Below are 21449 nucleotides of genomic sequence, written 5' to 3'. Positions count from 1 at the left end.
CAGGGACGAACTGCATACCCAATTCGCACCAACACATGTATCTTTTCCGAGTTTCGGGAATAACAATACCGTTTTCGAGAGACTTAGCATTTCAAATGATATGGGCCAGACAGGATATTTAGATGTGATATTCCAGTTCTCAATTACCGGATCACATGCTAATCCAGGCAGTAAAAAGTACAACATGTACAGTAACTGCCAGGGTTGTCTCCAAACCATTCTATCGATGATCAGGAACGGCAGTTGGCCGATCAATTCTGTATATTATAATCCATACACCGTATTCACCTGGCATATGATACTCGGTGGAGAAATTCGTATCTAGACCCCGAAAGGCTGTAGCTTGGACCCCCACTTCACATGCAGGTCGGTCTAAATTGAACTTCTCGCCGGGAAAGCGACCAGGCAGTTGCAGTGCCGATAGTATTTCAACCTTCCTATTTGGTGCTTCCTTCCTATTTAGTGCTGGGGAATTTCTATTAGCCGTAAACTCAGATGTACGGTGTACCTGTCTCAGTCTATCTGCTCTGGATCTATTATTGGGCTTTGTGACAGATAGATTGTGGACAGGCGATGACGGTGGCCGGGACAGAGATCTCCGGTTGGGATTATAATTGCGTCTAATTGCGTGTAAATGCGTATAAATGCGTATAACTGTGGCTATTTAAAGGACTTTTGTGTTTGACTGTTATAATGTTGCGTGGGGGTCTGATACACGCAATCGGAATGGAATAATAGGCGCAGGAACAGAGGGATAAGCCGGCAGTACAAACAAAGTTGGGGGAACGATAGGCAAAAGCATAAAATCCATAAAGAAGTTCATCAAGTTCATGGGCACTCGGCTCTTTGTGAAATACACTTTTGTTGGGGTTGGTTTCAGGCATGTGAAGGGTGAGATTGGTCAGTGTCACCACTTAGTCAACCTTCACCTGTTTTCACGTGAAAGACTCTGCGCCGAACGCGAATCTTGCCACTTTCTTCGCTCCACCCAGACTCCCAAATAATGCTTCCACCGCCGTGATGGATCTCGAAACTCATTCCGACGATCGTACTCGTCGGGCCGCCAGCGTGCTATCTATGGACGACCTCGAGGCCGCGCAAGCTCTTGAGGGCCTTCGCACAGGTGCGTTACCGAAAACAGTCACTCGGCCTATACTCCCCCAGTCGTGATTATATGAAATCACCTGGAAACTATTCTGCGACTAGGCTATACTAAGCGTCGCAGCGCTCCTATGCGGATAATAAAAATGAAGCAACCAGGCTAATCATTTCTCCCTAGAATACGGACAGTCACCACTAGCATCGCGGCAAACCATACCGGGAACAACGCCGAACTCTTCACAAGCTGCGGAGCCGCTGCTCTCACTGCTAACGTCGTCGCATCCACTCATATCCTCTGCTATCAACGGCTCAGTGTCTGCATACACCACCTCCAAGTCCTACTCCGCACGCTTCAAGTCTAGCGCCGAGTTTATCGAGCGCAATATCGGCTCACCTGTCGCGAATACGGTGGGCACTGTTGGCCGCAAGACCGGTGTTGAAAGTGGTCTGCGCTGGGCGCTGCAACGACGAGAATCTCCACAGGACTCGAATCCTACCAATAAGCGCCGCAAGGTGTCCGAAACCACGCCGGATATGGATGTTGAGAAGGGCCCAGAGGATGCGATGATCCAGAGCCGACCACGAACACGAAGTTCTTCCGATCTGTCGATGGCTGAGACGCTTCCACCTTATGACGATGCACGGTCACCTCGGTATGAGGAGAAACAAGTGCGACAGAATCCGACATGGCAGAGCCGACTGGTCATTTCAACCTCGGGTTTAGGTGTTGCGATGAGCGAGGAGTCACTACGTAGCTTGACCTATTGTTTGACCTGGCTGCGCTGGGCAAACGGGAGACTCGGCAAGGCTATCGTGGCGCTTCAGAATGCTTTAACAGAGTGGGACTCCCAAAAGAAAAACCAATCCCAACAAACCGACCTTGAAGGTGGGGAAAGTGCGTCGCTCTTGACACAGCGTATTCAGGCTGTCAAGGCAGACGTGCTTTCAACGTTGAAGCAGGTTGTCGACGTTGTATCGAAGTATGCTGGAGGAGCGTTGCCAGAAAACGCCCGTCATCTCGTACGACGACACTTGACATCCTTGCCTCACCGATTCCAAATGGCTAGTACCTCTCAACCACCACCCGGCTCCGTCGAGGCCTCTTCAGATGCGACTGTCGGTGCGCACCGAATCCTCGTCTTGGCCAACGAAAGCTTGGATATTTTGGGCCAGGTCAGCGGTGTAGTCAACGATACCCTTGTTAGTGCCGAGCACTGGTGCGAGCGGCTTGGGCGCAAGCGCCCCGATAACAAATCCGCGCAGGATGCGGAGAAACAGAATCCATCTGCGACACCGGACGCTCAACCGTACGGAATGGATATCAAGCAGCCTCTGGGAGAGGGTGCTCCTGGAGACGTGCAGATGGCTGGAACTGAGAAAGTTTGATTGATACCCTGGTAATACCTTTGGACCGCCTCTCCTTACACCTTTTTCTTGTCTATCTTTTGTCATTTTCTATCTTATGTGTCTGTGACGGTACTTTATGATTGATATCCAATAGCTGTTATTATGCACTCTTTTAGCTGTGCAATCGGGAATCTTGCACTCAATTGGATTATGGTGGTTTTTGGTTTGAATAAATTTATGGATTCAAACCACTTGAAAAAGTTGCCTTCGCTTTTTTGCTATATGAACATATTGCATCAATGCACCTGAGGTTGAAGTTTCTCCAAAAGCTCCAAGGCTTTACATCATCTAGATTGATCAAATCTCCCGACAAGTAGAGCATGGCCTCTACGCACTGATAGATGGGATGCGGTGGCAGATGTTGCCAATGCCTACTCTCACCTAGAACCCGGGCATCGTTTCACTGTTGACGTAGAACGTCTCTAAAGACGTATTAAACCCGTTAAACTTGGTCGCCGTGGTACTCGTGTATGCTATTGAAGTCAGCAGTGATCAGAAAGCCTCAATTTCACGCAATTTGAAATACGTACCGCCCATATTCATATACTTCAGCCAATCCCCAATCATAACTTCCTCCCCAAACCTCGCTTCCTTGGCCACACAATCAATCCCATCACACGTCGGCCCCCAAACAGAGTACCGATACTCCTTATTACCCTTGCTCTTTCCTCTCTTCCTCACCAAGATAGGCACCATAACCTCCTTCTCCATAACGACATTCATGAAACTCCCATATACACCGTCATTTTGATAAAGCATATCAGGCACACCTTGTACAGCCGCAACACCCATCTGCCGACGACGGGCAATAACTCTTGAAACAAGCGTATACGCACTGCGAGCGTAGAATCGACCTGGTTCCGCAATAGCGGTTACACCAGCTGGGAACTCGGTGCGGATTGACTGCAGGATATGCGAAGATATGGATTCAAAGCTGCTATCTTCGAAGCCGCCACCAATGTCGAGGATGCTAGGTGTGAAACCTAGATTGTTGGCTTGCGTGAAGACTTGACGGGCGTGTTGGATTGCTTTGCTAAATGCCGTGGGGGATTTGGCTCCGGTTCCTGGATAATTGTTAACACCGTTCACAAATTCAAAATATCTCAATTCCAACACTTACCAACATGAAAACTAACACCCACGACATCAAATCCAAGCTCCCTCGCTCTAACCAATAAGGCCTGCGTCGTATCCAACGGTGCACCAAACTTCTCCCCAAAGCTAATCAGCGCACTATCGTCATTGGCATAAATCCGCAATAACAGCTGTGCCTCAGGCATATGCGTCTTGATTGTATCCAATTCATCGATATTATCAAACGTCGTACGTAGCACTCCAGCTTCACGAGCGAAGACCAAGGATGCAGCAGCCTTGCACGGATTTGCGAATAAAATTCGAGCAGGATCAACACCTAAACTGAGGACCGTACGCATCTCCTCGATAGAAGCGCAATCAAATCCTGTACCATGATCGGCGAGACATTTCAGGAGCGTCGGGTCGGAGTTACATTTTATTGCTGGTGATGCATTGTCAGTCTGGATTGCAACTTTTTGCCAGCCGAAAGAGAAGAGTACCGTAATACGGTCGAATATCAGGAAAGCAACGTGTCCATCTCTGGTGTTGTCTCGTAATCTGACCTAAATCTGCGATGTAGAAAGCTTCGTCGCCACCTACTAGACCGCGTTTATCTATACACGTAATGTTTCTCTGAATTGCAAGGTCGATTAACTCGTCTGGGATAGGCTTGGTGTATTCGATCGACCTTTCTGAATGGCGAATCTCTCTTTGAACGGGAACAGAGCTAGGGAAGGGGAGGAGATCCATGATTCGGGCTGGCTCAAGCGCACAGTTCGGTGAAACAGTAAATGGATATCGTACAATGTCGACACTCACGCAGGCAGAAGTGCAATTTGTCGCTTTCTACGGGAAAACACGCCAGTATAAAGATTAGGTGCAGGTATCGTGGAATTGCACCATACAGGGGTGCTAAGCTGCACGATCCTCGTTCTGCCAGGTTTGGGGGCGTGTCGCATACTTGAGACATCTCAATGGGTTAGCAAGGAGGGTCTTTTACGTAAAGAATATGTACCTCCCGCAGCTGAGAACGCGGGTGCTTAGGAGCTGCTGCGAGATGGTGGAGGTGCCGTATCAGATATCTAATGATATTGCTGGGTTCATGGAGCAGTTCGCTGGCTGTGGGTCCTTCTCCCGAAGAGCAGCTCGTCACACGTCACTTTTCCACAAGGCGCGGCTGCAAAGCTGACATAAATCACTTGTTTCCTGCAATTCTGTCATGATCGATCAAAACTGCTACGGATTGGTGAAAGTGGAAAGGGATGTGGACCAGCTGGAACGACCTGTGGATCCTTCGATCGAGATCGACAAATGGTTCCCGCATTGGTACCGTGAGATGAATCGAGATTGGATCACCGATCGTGACGAGCAGGTTCAATGGCCTATAAATTCAAGGAACGATATGCATGAGGGCCCACCCCACATTGGGTGAGCCTGCAGGTTGAAAACCTCAACAGGCCAAGGGCAGCACGGTCGGCTACTGGCCATGGAGTATATTCTCACGCAACAAACCGATCCGGGCCTAGAGTTCCAATAGATCCCCTATAATCGTTGCAGCGGAAAGGGATTTCTCCGGTTTCAAACTTCAGATGTGGTGCCGATCTTGCAAGCCGTCCCTTGTTCCACGATCAGTAGTGGGTCCAGTGGAGGCATCCTTCAGCTCAATGATGTGTGAGTAGAAAATGTTATCATCATTCTTTATAATATTCAATAGAAGTTTAGTATTCATTGATTAAATAAATCATAAACATTAGATTATCAAATTACTGGTTAGTGATAAGGGAAGAATACGATTCTTGTATATCATATATTTAAGGTTTCTCTACCATAAGAGCCGATTATAAAAGTCTGATAATAATTTCACTTCTTTCTCTGTTTACCTATTGTTCAACTCAACTAGTAAAGTCCAGTAGATATTATATCAATAGTCTTATCTATATGAATAATCATAGACTGTAAGAGATCAATCGAGTCGCGGTAAAGCTGGTGAGGCAGTGCAGTCACCGTCTTGCTTTTAATCAATGCTGGGTGAGAAACACGGAGGCACAAACATTTTCCAGAGACACTATATTCCGCACCAGTGGCACAGAACCATGCTTCATAGGACGGCCGCTTGAGGGCAGCTAGCATCGAGCGACGTGATCCGAATGTTCATCTGGGACCATTAGGGACGATTTCCCTGGAGGAATCACTTTTGGACATACCCAATCTCCAATCTTGAAGAGTTCCTGAATTATATCCCGTCGGTTGTCATTTGGGCTTGTAGTGCTGTAGAATAGCAGTGCGTCGCGATAGAGATCAGGGGACCCTTGCGCATAATCTCGGGCGTCTTCCATAATTATGTCGAATACAAGGGTTTTGTGTGGTTTTCCTTTCCCACAACCACACAGATCGATGTGAACGCCATCTTTGCTTTGTCCATCCATATGATATCGAGCATAGATCGCATCACCATAGCGCTTTTCTGAGATAGCCGTGCAGTACTGAGATGCCCATGGCTCGACTCTTGGTAGTCTTATGGTTTTATCAAGGACGTCAGAGACACGAAAATCAAGGAACAGCTGTTCAGGCAGCGACGATTCCATGTCTTCAGTACCAAAACCAAAAAGTTGCAATGCTGGTAAACCAGTACGGGGCCGTGTAAACTGGACTGTATAAGTACGTAAGCAACCAAACAGTGAGATGTATATGCAAGGTTCGACCTTGAAACAGATAGTGAAAGAAGCTTTGGCAGATGACAAGATATTGATGGGGCGTCTCTCATGATTTCCGAATGAGACCGCCCTTCGTTCTGCCATCTGGAACCATTCCCCATTTGACAGATTTCCTAGCGTCCGGTGATAACAGTCAGCCTGGAGCGATAATGGTATCATAGAGACGAACATGTAATTCCGCTTCATGAACCAGAAAGGTCGTTAGGATAAGGCATCTTGTATCAAGCATATATATTGTAAGAGAATCAGAATTTCCCATTGCTTTCGAATCCAGCCTATGTGCTAATTGGTATCTATCTCAACAATTCACCTGACTCAGCCACCATCCCAACTCCACGCCTAGCTTGCCTTCCTGATCATACATCACCAGGTGACCGGCTCCATCAATCAACACAACATCTTGCGCATTTAAATTCTCACCCAGTCTGAACGCGGTATCAACCGGAATCCATCGATCCTCTTTTCCCCAGATAATCCTGACAGGCATAGCCTTACCAACGTCTGGATACCTACCCTCAACCTCCTCCGTGCTGCGACTATTCGCCTGCACCATCTGCCTCACAAATCCCCTCCTTCCCTCCTCACTCGAGATCCATGGACTCTTCAACATGTCCATAGTTTCCTTCGACAAATCCGAGCATGCCGCATCCCGAATATAAGACTCAACAACACCCTCAAAAACAGGTCCCGTCAAGGCTTTAAATACCTCCTCATTCTCAGCGATCAACTTAAACAATGGTTGTCCAAAGGGTCCCAACGCAACCACATTGATCAGACACAGGCTGGCAAATTCACACCCGTGGATTATATGCGCCCGGAGACTCATTAGTCCGCCATGGTCATGTGCGATAACATGTGCTTTTCTGGATCCCCAGCTTGTCGACCAGTATCGGTAGAGCGCGGCAAAAGCTTCTGACTGTCCTGATAGATCTGCGTCTAACGCAACTTCTGTCGTAATCTCATTTTCCTTTCCGGGTAGAGGTTGGCCAAGTGGGCTTGTGCCGAAACCGGGATTGTCGAAGAGATAGACATGGAAATACTTCGCGAGTGACTGGGCGTAGACGCTCCAGACTTTGGACGACCAGGGTGTGCCGTGAACGAAGATTAATGGAGGGGATTTTGTGTCACCGAGGGATGTCCAGCAAATTTTATAGTTGTGGGTGTTGTTGGAGTATTCGAAGGTTTGTGTGAGTTCGATGTAGTTGAAGGGACTCATTTTCATGTAAAGATTTCAAGCTCTGGAATGTAGAAGCTCTTGAAGTTACTGCAAACTACTGGAGCTGGGATCTGGTAAATATTATGCTAATAGTTGAACTGATGGATGAGTGGCGTTGCTATAGAAGTATCCAATCAACATCGGTTCCACGGTACTCCGACTTGTGGTTGACGGGCCGCTTTTGTGGGGCTGCGTCATACATTGCTTTACGGAACTACAGCATATCGGATCTATTTTGAAAGAGGGCTTCACAAATAGTTTCAAACTGGGATTCAGTTCGATTGTCATGATTTCGTCAGATCATCGCAGAATCTGCAGGCTGTCTAAGCTCCCGCCAAGCCACCGGAATGAATCATGTCATCCGAGGCATCATAAAAATGGGGATATCGCAATGAATAGAACCATAGTCATAGTCATCATCGTAGTCGTGATCATTGTTGTCGTCAAAGTCGTAGTCGTCGCTTGATCGATAAGTCATAAATGCATTAATAAGAGAAAAGTGAAAAGACAACAGCTACGCAGAAAGCAGCGGCCGTCTCTCTCCATCCCCCTCATCACTAGCTTGTACACTCTGAGCAGCACTGCTGAGCCAAAGCATAGGCACAGCCGTGAGAAGGGATAGAACACCCAGCCCAAGTGTCATTACATCCCAGTCGTAGTAATATGAAATAAACCCGCCTTGAATTGGCCCAAGCACAAATCCTCCAAATCGGGCCAATATCTGGAGGCTAAATGCCTGTGAAACTGCACTGTTGTCGCCGAAGACTGCCGGGTCCTCCATCTCAATACCATGCAGAACACGTTGGATCTCGAGTATTAGAGCTGGTTCGGCGAGGTTTACACATATGCCAATACCGAGCAGGATGATGCACAGGATGCTGGTATCGAATGCAGTGTCTTGTTGGACAAAGCGCAGGCAGACCAGCGTTGGTGATAGGGCAGCGAAGGCGATAAGTGCTATGATTCTACAGCCGAATCGCTCACAAAGATGTACTGGAAAAGAAGCCATATTAGTCTCCTGAACTGTGTCAGCCCGTTAGGATATACATACCAGAGAACGGCTGTAGAAGGGCTGCAAAGGCTACGGGGACGAATATTAAACCGGAGCCCAATGCACTCGAATGAAACACGTCTTGCACAAAGATAGCAAGCGTCTAGGAAGAGATTAGCAACAGACTCGACAGGATTGAAGGTAATGTACTCACTGCGTCCAAGGCGGATACGACCAGTGCACTGACGATCACAGCCCATAAACTAATCAGGATTCGTGACTGCTGCAAGAGCTTCATCAGCGCCAGCGAGCCACTAGGCCGACTATTATCGTGGGAGTTATCCCGATTGAAGATCGTTTCACAAGAGAAATAACCTGATGTATAAGTATGGCCCTTGTAGGGACAATACTCAGGCAGCGTCCGCCAGCGTGTGGCGACCTTTTTCTCAACAACCGATAGTCGCAATAACATGTCGAGCGCAATGAGTCCAAATGCTATCCCGAGGACAGTATAATACCCGCCGAATTCAAAAATCATGCCTCCCATGGGAGATCCAGACATGAAGCCTAGAATCATAGCGGTGCTCACATAACCAATCATCTGTCCAAGCTGATGTTTGTCCACTGCATCGGTCAAGATTGTAAGACCAGAAACAGTCAAAATTGCCGTTGCAGCACCTTGTAGCACTTTAGCGTACATGTACCACATGACCGTATTAGCGGTTATGAATAACGTCATGGACCCTGTCAAAATGACGAGACCGAAGAGGTATAGATCCTGGCGATTCCCGGAGAAGTCGAGGAAAAATCCGAATATTGGCGTGCAGAGAAGAGCTGATGCCGCCTCTGATAGCAGAAGAGCGCTGTTCCAATATTCGCCTGAATGACATGTTTAGTCAACCTCCAGGTCTATAAAGCCGGCGCTCTGTACGTACGATCTTCGAATGGGAGCCCAGCTCGAGAGACAAGCATTGTCGGCATAATAGGTACCATCTGAATAGTGTAAGATTATCGTCCCGAATTCGTGAACAGCATCCGTACCATAGAGTGTAGAAAAACATCCTGTATGGAACTCACGTCAGCTTCAAGTTTCTTTTTATTAAGACGTAAAAACCCACAGTGAACAACGAAAACGCGACAGCTCCCACAATAAACAATTGCGACGATCGCAGTCGCAAGAGTAACGGTCTCTCCTCATCGCTGCTGTAGAACAATGGCTCCCCAGCCATAATCAACAACCTTGGATGATACATCATGAGGAAAAGCGAAACTGTTCGGCGCTGAAACTAGGCCGGAAGGCCCCATTTTAGAGAAGCGGAGTCCACGAGGTGCTCAGACAAAAAATGACATGCATCAGTTGAGATTGCGGACCTTGGTGGAGCTATCTATTGTGCTTCCTTTTCCGCATCGGTCGCATGTAGTGAGAACCGAAAGCTCACATGGCTACAAGGACTCTCATTCGACCAGTCAGATCGGGGGACGTACTCCTTTAAGGTCCTCCCGCGATCCAACCTGCAACCTCTCGGTCAGGCAAGATCACCGTGTGACCGACCACTCGACTGGATGACTTCTCCGACAGATCGTCATTTGGCGGTGTACAATGCTGTGGCCCTGTGGGAATGTATCCAAATGCGCCACGACATTCTTGCATGTTCTTGCATGCCTTCCGCGTACCAAGTTGTGGGCCGCATCTCAAACGCCGGCGCCCTTATCCAGTTGAGTTTGGGATACGGGTGGATACAGACTACCTTGAGGGGCGCCAAGAGAACCGTTTCGGCCGTTGCTCTTCTGTGATCGAGATTTCAGGATCGAAGATTGTGGGCCTTGGCGTTAGTTTGGAGGGGTTATGCACCTGAATCACATTGCTTTTCCAACGCTCTCCTGATTAAGGCAAGATCGACTTCGCTTGACGAGCGTGTCCGTGTATGCCTGTGCTACCAAGTGGGATAACCCCTGTTTCACAAATTTCCCAGCCTTCTTAGTTACGGGCCTCACCGGTATTTTGCCTGAAATGACGTAGGCGGGATGTGTTCTCTTAAGATGTAGTTCTAGTTTTGTATTCAGATTTGTGTGAAGTTTTGTTGTTCTTCAGGTTGGGCAACGTTTCCTAGGTTCGAAACCGAGCCAGTCTACATGAAAAGGAGATTTAGTCAAAGACCTCGGAAAGCATTCAAAGCTGGGCGGAGAGAACGGCTACGTGCATCCCGAGCTGGGAGACCAAGTAAGGAGCGATGTCCACGCGTTGGAAATATGGCGAGACCCGTGGACGCTTCTCACTCCCGAGGTTGCTACAGCGCTTTAGCACTCGGCTTTAATTTCGAGATGGTCATCTGACCCCTCTCAAGAACATGGTCGTATTGTATGTCTCTTTGCTTATCCTATTATCATGGGACCTTCGTCCCAAGATATCGCGGGGTAGCATGACCTCGGGATACATTTTGAATATTTCTTGCGGGGTGACTTAATAAGCCAGAACATCGAAAGAGCTTCTGGTTCTCGAATAGCTATGGACTATGGTCTCGAGGCACCGAGTTCTATCAGCATGACATTTTATGAGTATGTCAGCGCACATAGTTATTCAGCAACAACTGAATATATACCCGGATGAGTCCTACTTTTGAATACTCACACATCTATGCAAATGTCTCAGTGGATCCCGATGTATAATCATTTCTACCAGCCAAGTCACATCTTTGCGCCTTTCCGACTCCTTTCGTGTTTCTGGGCGGATGGTATGATCTGTGCAACATGTTGACTTATGGCGATCAAGTCCATATTCTCATCACAAAGAAGGATTTCCAGGTCCATCCTTCCACTCGTGATATTTTTAGCCTCAGTGCGCAAGTAAAGCCATCGGACACCTTCAGGTGGGAGATTTCTCTTGATCTCTGTCGACATACTCAATGTCACATGAACAGTTTGGGTGATAGGTTTTATTGAGCCGTCTAGCTCCAGTTCTCTCCAATTCGGCTTTCCCTCCACACGAGCCTTTCTTTGCGCCTCTGCGAATTCCAGAGTAGCAGCAATACTGCCCATCGGTAGTCGGTCTGTGTGTGGGAAGAAATTCTCTTGGACAGGAAAGCTCATATCTATAGCAAATTGTATCATCTCTGTTGTCCACCGTGCTTTGTCTTGTTCTTTCTGAGTCACACAGGACCCTTGCGGGAGGCAGTCCCAACCGGGTAAGATCCATTGTTCTGTGAACTTTATCTGGGATGGCCATGAAGTTGGTATGAAAGTTCTCACGTAGGAGTGGGCGCGCCGAAACCCATTTCGATGGAATGCTGTTTGGTATGATGTCCATTCGGGATCAAGGTCCATTTCGAGAATCGATAGATTCACGGGGCGGGTATTCAACTGCCAGCCTGTCTGGAGGCTGATGCCCGGAAGTTTGAAGTTACAGAGCCTAAATCACATTAGCACCTATGGACTATAATGGTGGATAGGCATCTCCTACCAAATATCTGCGGACACTGCGACTTTCTCAAATTGGAATGTTTCAACACGTAAGGTGGACCATGCTTTACCTAGGCTTACTTCACGCAGTTGCATTTCCACTGGTTTGCTCGCAATGATCGGGCGGTAGAATTGAACCAACGACGTTCGCACATCTGTTTGCGATCGTAAGTTCTCTTGCTTTGAGGCATAATCTACCGCATATTTTGCCATCAAACAGGCGATATAGCCCCCACAGCTGACTGAGGTTCCCTATTAGTCATGTGGCCGGTCAAATTGGCATGGAGGATTGGGAGTTGCACAGACCTGCTCCGAATGAAATATCCGTTGAAAGTACAGGAACAAATCGCTTACTCGAAGGGGAAATGTCCAATGCAGCCGACAAGCTGGTTGGTAATATGTCTGCCATATTCCATTGAATTTCAAGCGTCAACGTATGCTTGGGTCTTGAGGGCCAGGAGTTGACCTCTGAAGTGTACAGTCCGAGCCCTAGTCTCCTATTGTTTTGAAATCCCGGTGGACGTGGATGGTCAACTTCACGAGGGGTGATTGGCTCTGGAGAATATTAATTTCTGAGAACTTCCGCACCCGAGAAATAACAGACTCTGAATCCTACTCGCTCATCCGAGACACAATCAAAGACGACTCAATGCGCGGATTTAATACAGAAGCCACCTATTAAAGAAGATTGTTGGTAGTGTATCAGATCATCACGTGGCCCATCGGTCATGTGCTGACCCCTCTTTAAAAATAGCCTGGGATATCATTCAATGAAGAAGACCTCGGCTTGATTTACACCTATCAATGGTCATCCAGTCTTCGAGCAAAAGTGCTCGTCTTCTAGATTTCTCTTGTGATATTTGGTGTCCACGTCTCTTTAATCCACTCAAATAACTCAGCGAGGGTGGTTATATAACCTAACAGGCTAAGATGTTCGGAGTCGGGTGATAGATGTATATAATTTCTCCTGTTCTTTGTAGCCATCCACTACTATACAATACCTATATAGTCAGAGATGATGATGTGTTTACTCACGCGAACAAGAGAATCTTGCATAGACCTTAGAACAAGGAAATAAAACATTATGGTCGATCGCCCTTCACCTCCCTTTTATTGACCGGGCGTATTTCCACCTGAAGTCAAAGTCCCGATGGTGATATCACCCCTGAATAGGGCTTAGAACGGAAGGAGAATTCAACAGTCTAGTATAGTTGATACGGAAGTCTATATCTCTTAATTTCTCGAAGGCGGAAGCGGCTTGTAAATCATAATCACCCGTTGACTCGTATGTGTCCGGGGAGGAACGAGAATCAACATCACACTCATGAATCTAAGAGGCACGAGGCTGATAGTATCGGGCCTGATAGTCCTTCCTCGACAACTGCGTACATGTGCGCGGGTGGGTTTCTGGGCTTTACGGTTTCAATGTTGAGATAATCCAAAACAAAGATGCTTGATCATGGAACTGCAGATGGAAAACTATGAATAAAATGCATTGCCGTGTATGTTCGCCCGCGTATATTCATAAGAGAGCCTTAAGTGAATACCCCGCTTCGTTAGTTCTTCCTTTAACCGGTTAGGACAAAACGCCTGTGGAGACGACGAAGCCAGGTCCCTGGAAACCATAGCTACACTCTGGAACAAGAGCAAATGATGAGTCTACCATTGAACAAAGTGTTATCCCTATTTAACCGCAGCCTCTTGTGACATCGCGCTGGTACTTCTCGTCCGGCGTCCACTTGTTAACTTAATCATGGACAAGTTCTCACTTATGTCTGACTCTGTTGAGTTCCCACTTTTGTCCTTAGATTTCTTGCCCACTTTGAGACCTGACACGGAACTCTCCTTTGGCGAACTCGCCAAGCGCAATAGACGACTATCAGGCTTTGTAGGAGTGGATTTTTCAGGTAGTCGGGATGACTGGTCACTGATACTCTCCGTGTCAACATTCTTCTTCGTTGATCGAATTGGGCTCTCATCCGGCGGAGCTAGGAAGCGCCGCGATGTGCGACGATTCTTTGTAGGAGTGTCGTTTTTGTTCGTTTCTTGTGACTTCCTAATGGCCTTCCCTATGCCACCACTCTCTTTCGAAGATGGGACTGGGTTGTCATTTGGAAGACAAGAAGAGCGTGATGATGATGAGCGGCGATGAGGCTTCGTGGGAGTAGAAACGGCAGGCGTTTCCACCGGATTTCCACTGGCCTTCCCCGTATCTTCATTGATTGTCGAAAAAGGGTCAGGGCTGTCATTGCATGGAGTCGGGGAGCGCGATGACGGCCAGTGACCATTCCTCATGGGGGTAGAATCCGTAGGTCTCTCGGAGTCTCGATGAGGAGGACTAAGCGGCCCTGCGTCACGATTGAAACTACCATCTTCGGCATAAAGTTTCATCTTATGAGGACGATCAATGAAAAAGTCTTGCCATTCACGAATCCGCCCAACCAGAATGTCCGCGTCAACATTTAACCACTCTTTGTGACGTCCATGATCGTACACATGGCATGGTGCTTCAAGCTGGAAGTGGTATTCTTTGAACTCCGCCAACATGAGCTGCTCCACACGGTAAGCATACCGAGGTACTGCCATATGTTTGATTATTTTGGAGCTGGGATAACATTTGAGATGTTGGTCCGTCCGCTTCTCCAATGGGTGGTCTTTGCAAACACCGATCTTGAACTTCCCCACTGCTTCCGGGGAAGACAGCACATACACATAGTTCTTGTCGATTCCTTTAAGCTCCTTCTTCAACACTTCTTCGATTCTTTTGAGGGTTTCGAGCCATGTTTCAACACTTTTGCCGGTTTTGATGGCTATGAATTCCAGCACTCTGGGTGGGGGTGGCCATCGTTCATTCGCCATCATCAGTGAAATGAATTCATCTCTCAAGGCCTTGGTTTTAAGCTCACGCAGCCACTGAGACTTGGGATGGCCATTGTGCTTCATATGATGGCCGCATAAACAATAATTGCAAAGCTGAAACAACAAAGCGAGAAGCGGAGATGTTTCGGTGGTATTAGTCAAATATTGAGAGACCTTTTCAACGTAGTATTTAGCACCAAGCAAATCTGTTTTTTCAACAGTATCGCCGCAAGGTCTGCCATCACTTTCGAGAAAAGCACAAAGAATCTTGGGAGAGTCGTCAGAAAACGCCTCTGCTAGCACAACATGAAGAGGCTGAAACTTGGGCTCCGGTACTGGTTCGGGAGCCATTATATAACCTATGCAAGGTGCCGGAGAAACGTGACTTGAAGGGAATCCTGTGCGATTCTCAAATAAATGGGGAGATTGATGGCCTTTTAGCTTGTGAGCGGACCTCTTAAGCACTTCCCCCATAGGCCATGACCCGCTGCAATGAACTGGTTCATTGGATCGGTTCAATGATGCAAGCGTGAGGGCTGTGATAGCCTAGGCACTCATCTGGAATAGTCCCATATTTTGATTAACGCGAAATGGTGTCAATCCCGTTGCGCCGGAGAATTATGAGGGCTGATAGGGATGCTTGCGTGTTTCTGGAGCTTTTTTTGTGCGGGGACCTCGTGATTGAACAAGTGGGTGCATTAGTCGCATAATTTAGCAGGGGTCCTCAGCCGTACGGACGAAAATAGCTTTAGCTTGATCTAAGCCACTGTGAGAGGCACAGCAGCCCCCAGAAGCTACCAGGATCATGTTCATAGAAAAGCTCTCCACAAGGCAGATTTACTGTAATTTTTTGAACACAAGCCCTGGAAGAAGAGCGGAGTTGCGAAATCAAGTGTGGGGGCCAAGAAGCCAACGGATACTTGATATGGTTCGCTCTCTGTAGTTTCCGACTTTTGTCGCGGACGGGGTATTGATTCCTTGGAGGAATTGACAGGGGCCCCGGTGGATCTGGATTCGGAAGTTGCGCCGCTTCGACGATACACCATATTTGGGAAGCTCGGATATAATGCGGGGACATCTTGAAGATCGGAAGGTCAAACGAGTGCGTGAAAGCTAACTACTAGAACAAGGAACGTGTTAGCTTCTTCAGGGGTAATTTCCGACGAGAGCATCGCAGGAGACATCGATTGCGGGGTCAGGTCCCACCTGGCATGAGGCTCAGGTGTGGATAATAGAGGGGGATTGCAGTGGAATTGTGGAAGATTAGCGGGCTGAAGGGGATCGATCTAAGGTGGGCCAACGGAGCAGGAACCAAGCCTCAAGTGCAAGAAGCGTCACCTCGAAGACTTACAGTCTTCAAGGCTCCAAAGGCCACTTATCTTGCGATTTGTATTCATCGCTTACATCTTGGATTGAGCTTATGTTGGAGACTTCGTTTGTTCTGCACTGATAGAACTGGGTAATTCTTTGTCACCAGTTGAAGTACGGCTTAACTTAGTATCATCCGCTTAGGTATTTAATACTTCAGTTCCTGCTTTGCCCCAGTGATGACCGTTCTGATGGGTAAAAATTTAAATACCCGTAGTTGCTGCCTTCACGACCTATTCCAGAATATTGCACTCCGATTCTGAAATTAATGAGCGCCTAGATCAACGACACTCCGCTAACCTGGGCAAAATTGCACATGTGGTAAAGCCTGTGACCTACGCCACTCTCTCAGCCACATTGCAGATACCGACCCGGCTATAGACATCCTTGTACCTCTGCCTCACATCATCCACAGAGATCGGAGCATATTTCTCATCGTGCGGCTTATTACGGCATAATTGAATACAGTGGATGGTGAAACCCGGGTTTCACATCATAATTAAAGGGGACGAGTATCGATTCGTGCCGGAGCGATTGATCACGCGATTAAAGTTCAAAATATAGACGTTCTTCGACCAGCGCTCAAACAAATTGCCCGGGTTAACGACATACGCACCCTCAACAGGCGGAGCCGGATAATACTCGTGCGCTTCCTCATCCCAGACATCCAGATCACGAACATCACCCTGAAGCAGCAAGGTGATGACGCTAAAGTCTCAATGCGCTCTGATTCCGCGCTGTAATTTACAAGGAGGAAAAGAAATTTTATTGCCGGTAGTTTGTTGAATTGAAGTCAATTCTAAGTAGAGGGAACGAAACAAAAACAAGCCAACTCTAATCAAAGTCAAAGTCATCATTCCAAACATTAGCATCATCGAACATTTTCTGGGCCGCAGCATCATCCGCGATTTTCTGCGCTGCAGCATGAGGAATCTCGGGGATCACCCCGACCTGCCACAACACGAAGAACAAGGCAAGAGCAAACAAGATCACGGCAAGGGAAAAGTAGAAAACGACCCTGCGCTTATGCCAAATTTCATCTTCGGAGACAATTCTAGGAGGTTGAGTCTCCAAGTCTTCAGTGTTCTTGGGCTGTCGTCGCCCAGTAAAATAGGCCCGTTCGGGCAAGGAAATTTTGAGAGATGAGATAGTCTCTTTGATAGTCATATTAGCTATCAAGTGAGCGCAAAGTAATAGTGTAGTGAGTTGAGATTATTTTGAGAAGTCGAAAGTGAGAGGATTACGATGAGAGGACAAAGGGAAGAAGAAGGGGAAGTGAAACAGCGGGTGAGGGAAGATATTTATGACCATCTACTTAAACTCATTGCCTTGCTACTATTCCAATCTTAAATCGAAGTGAGTACTAGTCCAGTTTGAACTATACTAAAGTATATCAATAGTCGTCCTCTGAAGCTTAATTCTGCCAAAATAGGCGGCGGAGAAAAAGTATATAGATGACTCCATGTAACCTTACCCTTTAGACATCTGGGAATAGCCAGGATTCTGGAAAATTATCACTATTGATTACTTGACCTTATCTCCCAATCCAAAACAAGACATACTCCTCTACAAGCTTCTCAAGAATATCATCTGACTAGTTCTTGACCTCGCTCGGCTAAATATCGATTGAAAGGATGATGTCGATCACTCTGCTTTTCCACGCCTTTTGTTTGCAGAACCTGCTCGCACGAGTGGTTTCTCGCCTTTCATGTACCATTTCGCTTTTACATCTTGCGGTGTCTCCGTTCAAATATTCCACTAAGATATTAGTGGAATGTCACATAAGGCCGCTTTTATATGTTGAGAAGTCATGTGACCCGATGCCATACCCCTAAATCCAGACTCAAACTAGTACGTTCCTCTCTAACATAACTCCGATGTGCACTACAACAAGATCCAAGACATTCTATTATACGGGCTCCTACTTCGCATATTGAATAGCAACCAAAAGCATGTCTCAACGTCTTTTATAACCCTCCTTCTAATGGCAATTCTAAAATAAAGTGAAAGAATGACTCGCAAAGGCATTCGCAGGAGTCACACTGGGTGTATAACTTGCAGGTTCGTCATACTTTCTTTTCATCATTTCACTTGATAAACAAAAAGCTGACCTTTCATCAGAATCCGCAAAATCAAGTGTGATGAAACCTATCCGCATTGCACGCGGTGCACATCAACGGGGCGAAAATGCGACGGCTATAAGCTTTGGATCCCCCGAGCAGATCGAAGCCAACTTTCTACTTTACCGGGTGCGGAGAATCTTGAGCTTCGGAGCCTGGATTTTTTCCGACGGGTTCTTGCCCCGTGTGCTGTGCCATTATCTCACTGTTTTTGGATCCAAACCTTACCTCAGTGGATCCACCAAGAACCAGCCATAAGACATGCGGTAGTCGCTATGAGCTCAATATATGAGCAGAATACTGAAAACTCGCCAACAGATCAAAGATTTGCCGTACGGCATTACAATGCCGCTATTGCAGAGATCATTAAGCCATCTTCTCGACCTCCAAATCTTGACACGGTTGTCTTGACTTGTATTCTGTTCTTGACTATAGAGTTTTTCAGCGGTGATTTCAAGACAGCCTTGGTCCACTATCATCATTGCAAAAGCATATTATCTTCCTTTGAAGCAGCTCCGCCTTTAAAGCGCATCTTTCGACAATACGAAATGTTTGCACGCTTTCTTTCCGAGTTCTCTTATGAACAATTGGCGGATATGATAACAGGCTCCCCTGCTGCAGAGTCTTTGGCAGCTGTCGTTGAAGCCCAAAAGGTCCTTTGGAGACTGACGGAGAGGTCGCTAAAAATTCCGTTTGCAATTGACAATTCGGCAAGGACAAAGCCATTCAATCCGAAGGCCATACTGAATATTCAATCAATTCAACGAGGGCTAAATAATGAGTTGGATTCGTGGGCACATCATGCAATACACTCAAGCCGCCACCTTTCCCAGCCTGATCAATTTGATTATCGCCTTCAGCTTATGCTAGAGACAAGATGGCTTGTCTGCAAAATCTGGACAAACCTTGGATCATCCGCTATTGAGCAGCAAAGCCACAATGATAGCACACAGAGACTGTGTGAGATTCTGATAAGAATCTTTGGCATAAACACGGCGATTCCTGTCGACGCCATGGATTTCATTGGATTTGAACGTATTTTGCATCAGATCCTATTGAAAAGTCGGGATTTGGAACTTCGTCTCGCCATTCTAGATCGCTTCCGGGAAAGATTCTACTTCGGTGGCGGCATTTCGGACTTTCAGATGCTCTATTTAACAGCGAAACGGGCAATCGAAGATGACCATGATATAGTGCTGGGATCAGAATGGGATCTGGTTGGAAGTAATCAAAGTATGTCTGGTATGGAGAATGTGGCTCATTCTGGTAAGGCTCAATTTTGTACATTTTGGGTTCTTGTATGTTTGGCCATTGGGGAGCGCATACGATAAATCCTGTGCTAGCTATGAGCTCTTGTAAACCTTGAGAGCCTATAGTCAGTCTAGAACCAATTGGAAGTCGAGATTGCATTTTTCGTAAAACTCGATAATAGGCTATTCATCGGGGATGGCAAGCTTAGTCATGATGAAGGCTCACGTTGGTAACTATTCCCGCCACCAAAAGGCCGGTCTTTGGAGACTGTCACTACGCTGCCCGCAAAAGGAGGACGACCTTGTAGGTTGTCAAAATCACAAAGCATTTAAGACGTGGTATGGAAGTCTCTTTTCGGTGCCAGCAACCTGGCTGTACTCGTTCTTATTTAAGAAAAGAACACCTGCGGCGGCACGAACGTGACCATGCCAACGCCCGACCATTTACTTGCCAGGAATGCCCCTCGGCATTTAATCGCAGGTCAGTGAAAGCTGAAAAGATAACTTCGCATCTGTTGGAATAATATCAACACTACCGACATAGGGACTTGCTCAACCGCCATAAAGCACTTAACCACGGGGATTCGCAACGCTTAGCTGATCAACCTCATCCCGAAGGCTCTGTCGCAAGCAAACGCAGCAAACCTACCGATGATCACAGCCCGACACCAGTTGGTGAATATGCTGCTGATGAAGCTCAAAGTTCCAATACAGCAAGTGAGATCTGGCATCTGGATCTTTCTTCAACCCCAGCTGCAAAACTACTCGAAGCGACAAATCGACGTCAACTAGAGGAGCTTTACTTCCGCAATTTCCATCCCCACTGGCCTATTTTGCACCAGAAAACAGTCCAGAACTCAGCGCAGCCGCCTAATCTATCGATAGCAGTCTTAATTGCCGGGCTATGGATGATAGGAACCCCTGAGACAAGGAATGAGGCAATGTCCTATCATGACGCTATATTGACTGAACTCAATCGAAAGCTTGTAGGAACCCTCTTCGTGATGGAACTTTCCACCAATCAATCATCGCGAGTAATCGCTGACCAGCTCCGAAATTCTAGTTTGAAGCCTCAGTAAAAGATTACCATCCGAAAGTTCCGGTGCCTGGGTTTCTTGCCGAGTTCCAGGCACTCCTTATTCTGATCATCCTCTCAACATATAGGGGAACAGATTTCTGTCCTCCGGGGGTCATCTGCCACAAGGAACTATTTGAGCTCTTTGACAGATACGGTGTATATGACCAAAAGAAGATCGATATGGCAACTTCCAACCCGATACATCGAGAAGTCTATCAAAGGTATGCAAAAAGGCAATTCCATCTAATTGGCTTTCTGGCTGACCAGTCAAATAGGCTCGCTCTTCTTCATTTCAAAGTTCACATCCATCTCAATTATGTCATGGTTACAGACTATTCAAAGTTTAAACCTTTGGGATTTTTCGATCCGCAAATACTGCAAGTCCGAGCTCCAGCCCTAAGTCATATTTGGGACAGTAGCGTTATCGGTTGGTCGGACTATGAGGTTCGTACTGTGGTAGGAAGCTTATTCGAAAACACTGCGGATTCGAGCAGGTGGAATGAACTATCGTCCGTTGTTGCATGGGACTTCACGTTAGGAATGGCGCTGGGCTGTTGCTTGGCAAGTCCTGCTGAGGAGACCTATCCTGCCTTATTGCAAAGGATCGGGCCTTTCTTATTCTCACATTTAAAAGATACTCGTATTGCTGATCCAGGACTAACCTCAAATGTTGAGGTGATGATTTGAGATGCACATAACACGGAGCATAAAATACCCACTACAACCTTTGTGAACGGGGCCGTGCTCGCTATCTTATTTGTTCTAGTACATGACTTCCAATTTATGTTAATTTACATGATTAAGTGACTCCAAGA

General features: G+C 47.0%; 10 protein-coding genes across 10 annotated transcripts; 3 read left to right on the top strand and 7 right to left on the bottom strand.

Annotated features, from left to right (window-relative positions):
* Positions 1-885: 885 nt before the first annotated feature.
* N7503_011617 (putative clock controled protein (Ccg-8)) lies at positions 886-2487 on the top strand (the record flags this gene model as incomplete). Its single annotated transcript, XM_057071163.1, has 2 exons — positions 886-1123; positions 1280-2487. The coding sequence occupies exons 1-2, from the start codon at positions 1021-1023 to the stop codon at positions 2485-2487; spliced, it is 1311 nt and encodes a 436-aa protein (XP_056917774.1). The 5' UTR covers positions 886-1020.
* A 402-nt stretch (positions 2488-2889) lies between these two features.
* Positions 2890-4332, bottom strand: N7503_011616 (type III PLP-dependent enzyme; the record flags this gene model as incomplete). Its single annotated transcript, XM_057071162.1, has 4 exons — positions 2890-2981; positions 3039-3572; positions 3629-4024; positions 4083-4332. The coding sequence occupies 4 exons, from the start codon at positions 4330-4332 to the stop codon at positions 2890-2892; spliced, it is 1272 nt and encodes a 423-aa protein (XP_056917773.1).
* Positions 4333-4801: 469 nt separating this feature from the next.
* On the top strand, positions 4802-5014 carry N7503_011615 (uncharacterized protein; the record flags this gene model as incomplete). Its single annotated transcript, XM_057071161.1, has 1 exon — positions 4802-5014. The coding sequence occupies one exon, from the start codon at positions 4802-4804 to the stop codon at positions 5012-5014; it is 213 nt and encodes a 70-aa protein (XP_056917772.1).
* A 666-nt stretch (positions 5015-5680) lies between these two features.
* On the bottom strand, positions 5681-6167 carry N7503_011614 (uncharacterized protein; the record flags this gene model as incomplete). Its single annotated transcript, XM_057071160.1, has 2 exons — positions 5681-5737; positions 5787-6167. The coding sequence occupies 2 exons, from the start codon at positions 6165-6167 to the stop codon at positions 5681-5683; spliced, it is 438 nt and encodes a 145-aa protein (XP_056917771.1).
* Positions 6168-6594: 427 nt separating this feature from the next.
* On the bottom strand, positions 6595-7512 carry N7503_011613 (alpha/beta fold hydrolase; the record flags this gene model as incomplete). Its single annotated transcript, XM_057071159.1, has 1 exon — positions 6595-7512. One exon carries the CDS (start codon positions 7510-7512, stop codon positions 6595-6597), a length of 918 nt encoding a protein of 305 aa, XP_056917770.1.
* A 514-nt stretch (positions 7513-8026) lies between these two features.
* On the bottom strand, positions 8027-9496 carry N7503_011612 (uncharacterized protein; the record flags this gene model as incomplete). Its single annotated transcript, XM_057071158.1, has 4 exons — positions 8027-8505; positions 8564-8666; positions 8718-9382; positions 9439-9496. The coding sequence occupies 4 exons, from the start codon at positions 9494-9496 to the stop codon at positions 8027-8029; spliced, it is 1305 nt and encodes a 434-aa protein (XP_056917769.1).
* A 1692-nt stretch (positions 9497-11188) lies between these two features.
* N7503_011611 (thioesterase-like superfamily-domain-containing protein) lies at positions 11189-12172 on the bottom strand (the record flags this gene model as incomplete). The annotated part of the gene is made up of 2 exons (XM_057071157.1): positions 11189-11909; positions 11961-12172. 2 exons carry the CDS (start codon positions 12170-12172, stop codon positions 11189-11191), a joined length of 933 nt encoding a protein of 310 aa, XP_056917768.1.
* Positions 12173-13642: 1470 nt separating this feature from the next.
* Positions 13643-15169, bottom strand: N7503_011610 (uncharacterized protein; the record flags this gene model as incomplete). Its single annotated transcript, XM_057071156.1, has 1 exon — positions 13643-15169. One exon carries the CDS (start codon positions 15167-15169, stop codon positions 13643-13645), a length of 1527 nt encoding a protein of 508 aa, XP_056917767.1.
* A 1505-nt stretch (positions 15170-16674) lies between these two features.
* N7503_011609 (uncharacterized protein) lies at positions 16675-17353 on the bottom strand (the record flags this gene model as incomplete). The annotated part of the gene is made up of 2 exons (XM_057071155.1): positions 16675-16894; positions 17067-17353. The coding sequence occupies 2 exons, from the start codon at positions 17351-17353 to the stop codon at positions 16675-16677; spliced, it is 507 nt and encodes a 168-aa protein (XP_056917766.1).
* A 2417-nt stretch (positions 17354-19770) lies between these two features.
* N7503_011608 (C2H2-type zinc finger protein) lies at positions 19771-21321 on the top strand (the record flags this gene model as incomplete). The annotated part of the gene is made up of 5 exons (XM_057071154.1): positions 19771-19860; positions 19922-20037; positions 20101-20542; positions 20620-20855; positions 20910-21321. The coding sequence occupies 5 exons, from the start codon at positions 19771-19773 to the stop codon at positions 21319-21321; spliced, it is 1296 nt and encodes a 431-aa protein (XP_056917765.1).
* Positions 21322-21449: the final 128 nt, after the last annotated feature.

The sequence above is a fragment of the Penicillium pulvis genome (genome assembly GCF_028828015.1).
Source record: "Penicillium pulvis strain IBT 33274 chromosome Unknown scaffold_8_segment0_segment0, whole genome shotgun sequence".
In the NCBI taxonomy this organism is placed as follows: domain Eukaryota; kingdom Fungi; phylum Ascomycota; class Eurotiomycetes; order Eurotiales; family Aspergillaceae; genus Penicillium; species Penicillium pulvis.
Note: the sequence above shows the minus strand (reverse complement) of the source record. Positions and strands in the feature narration are given on the sequence as shown.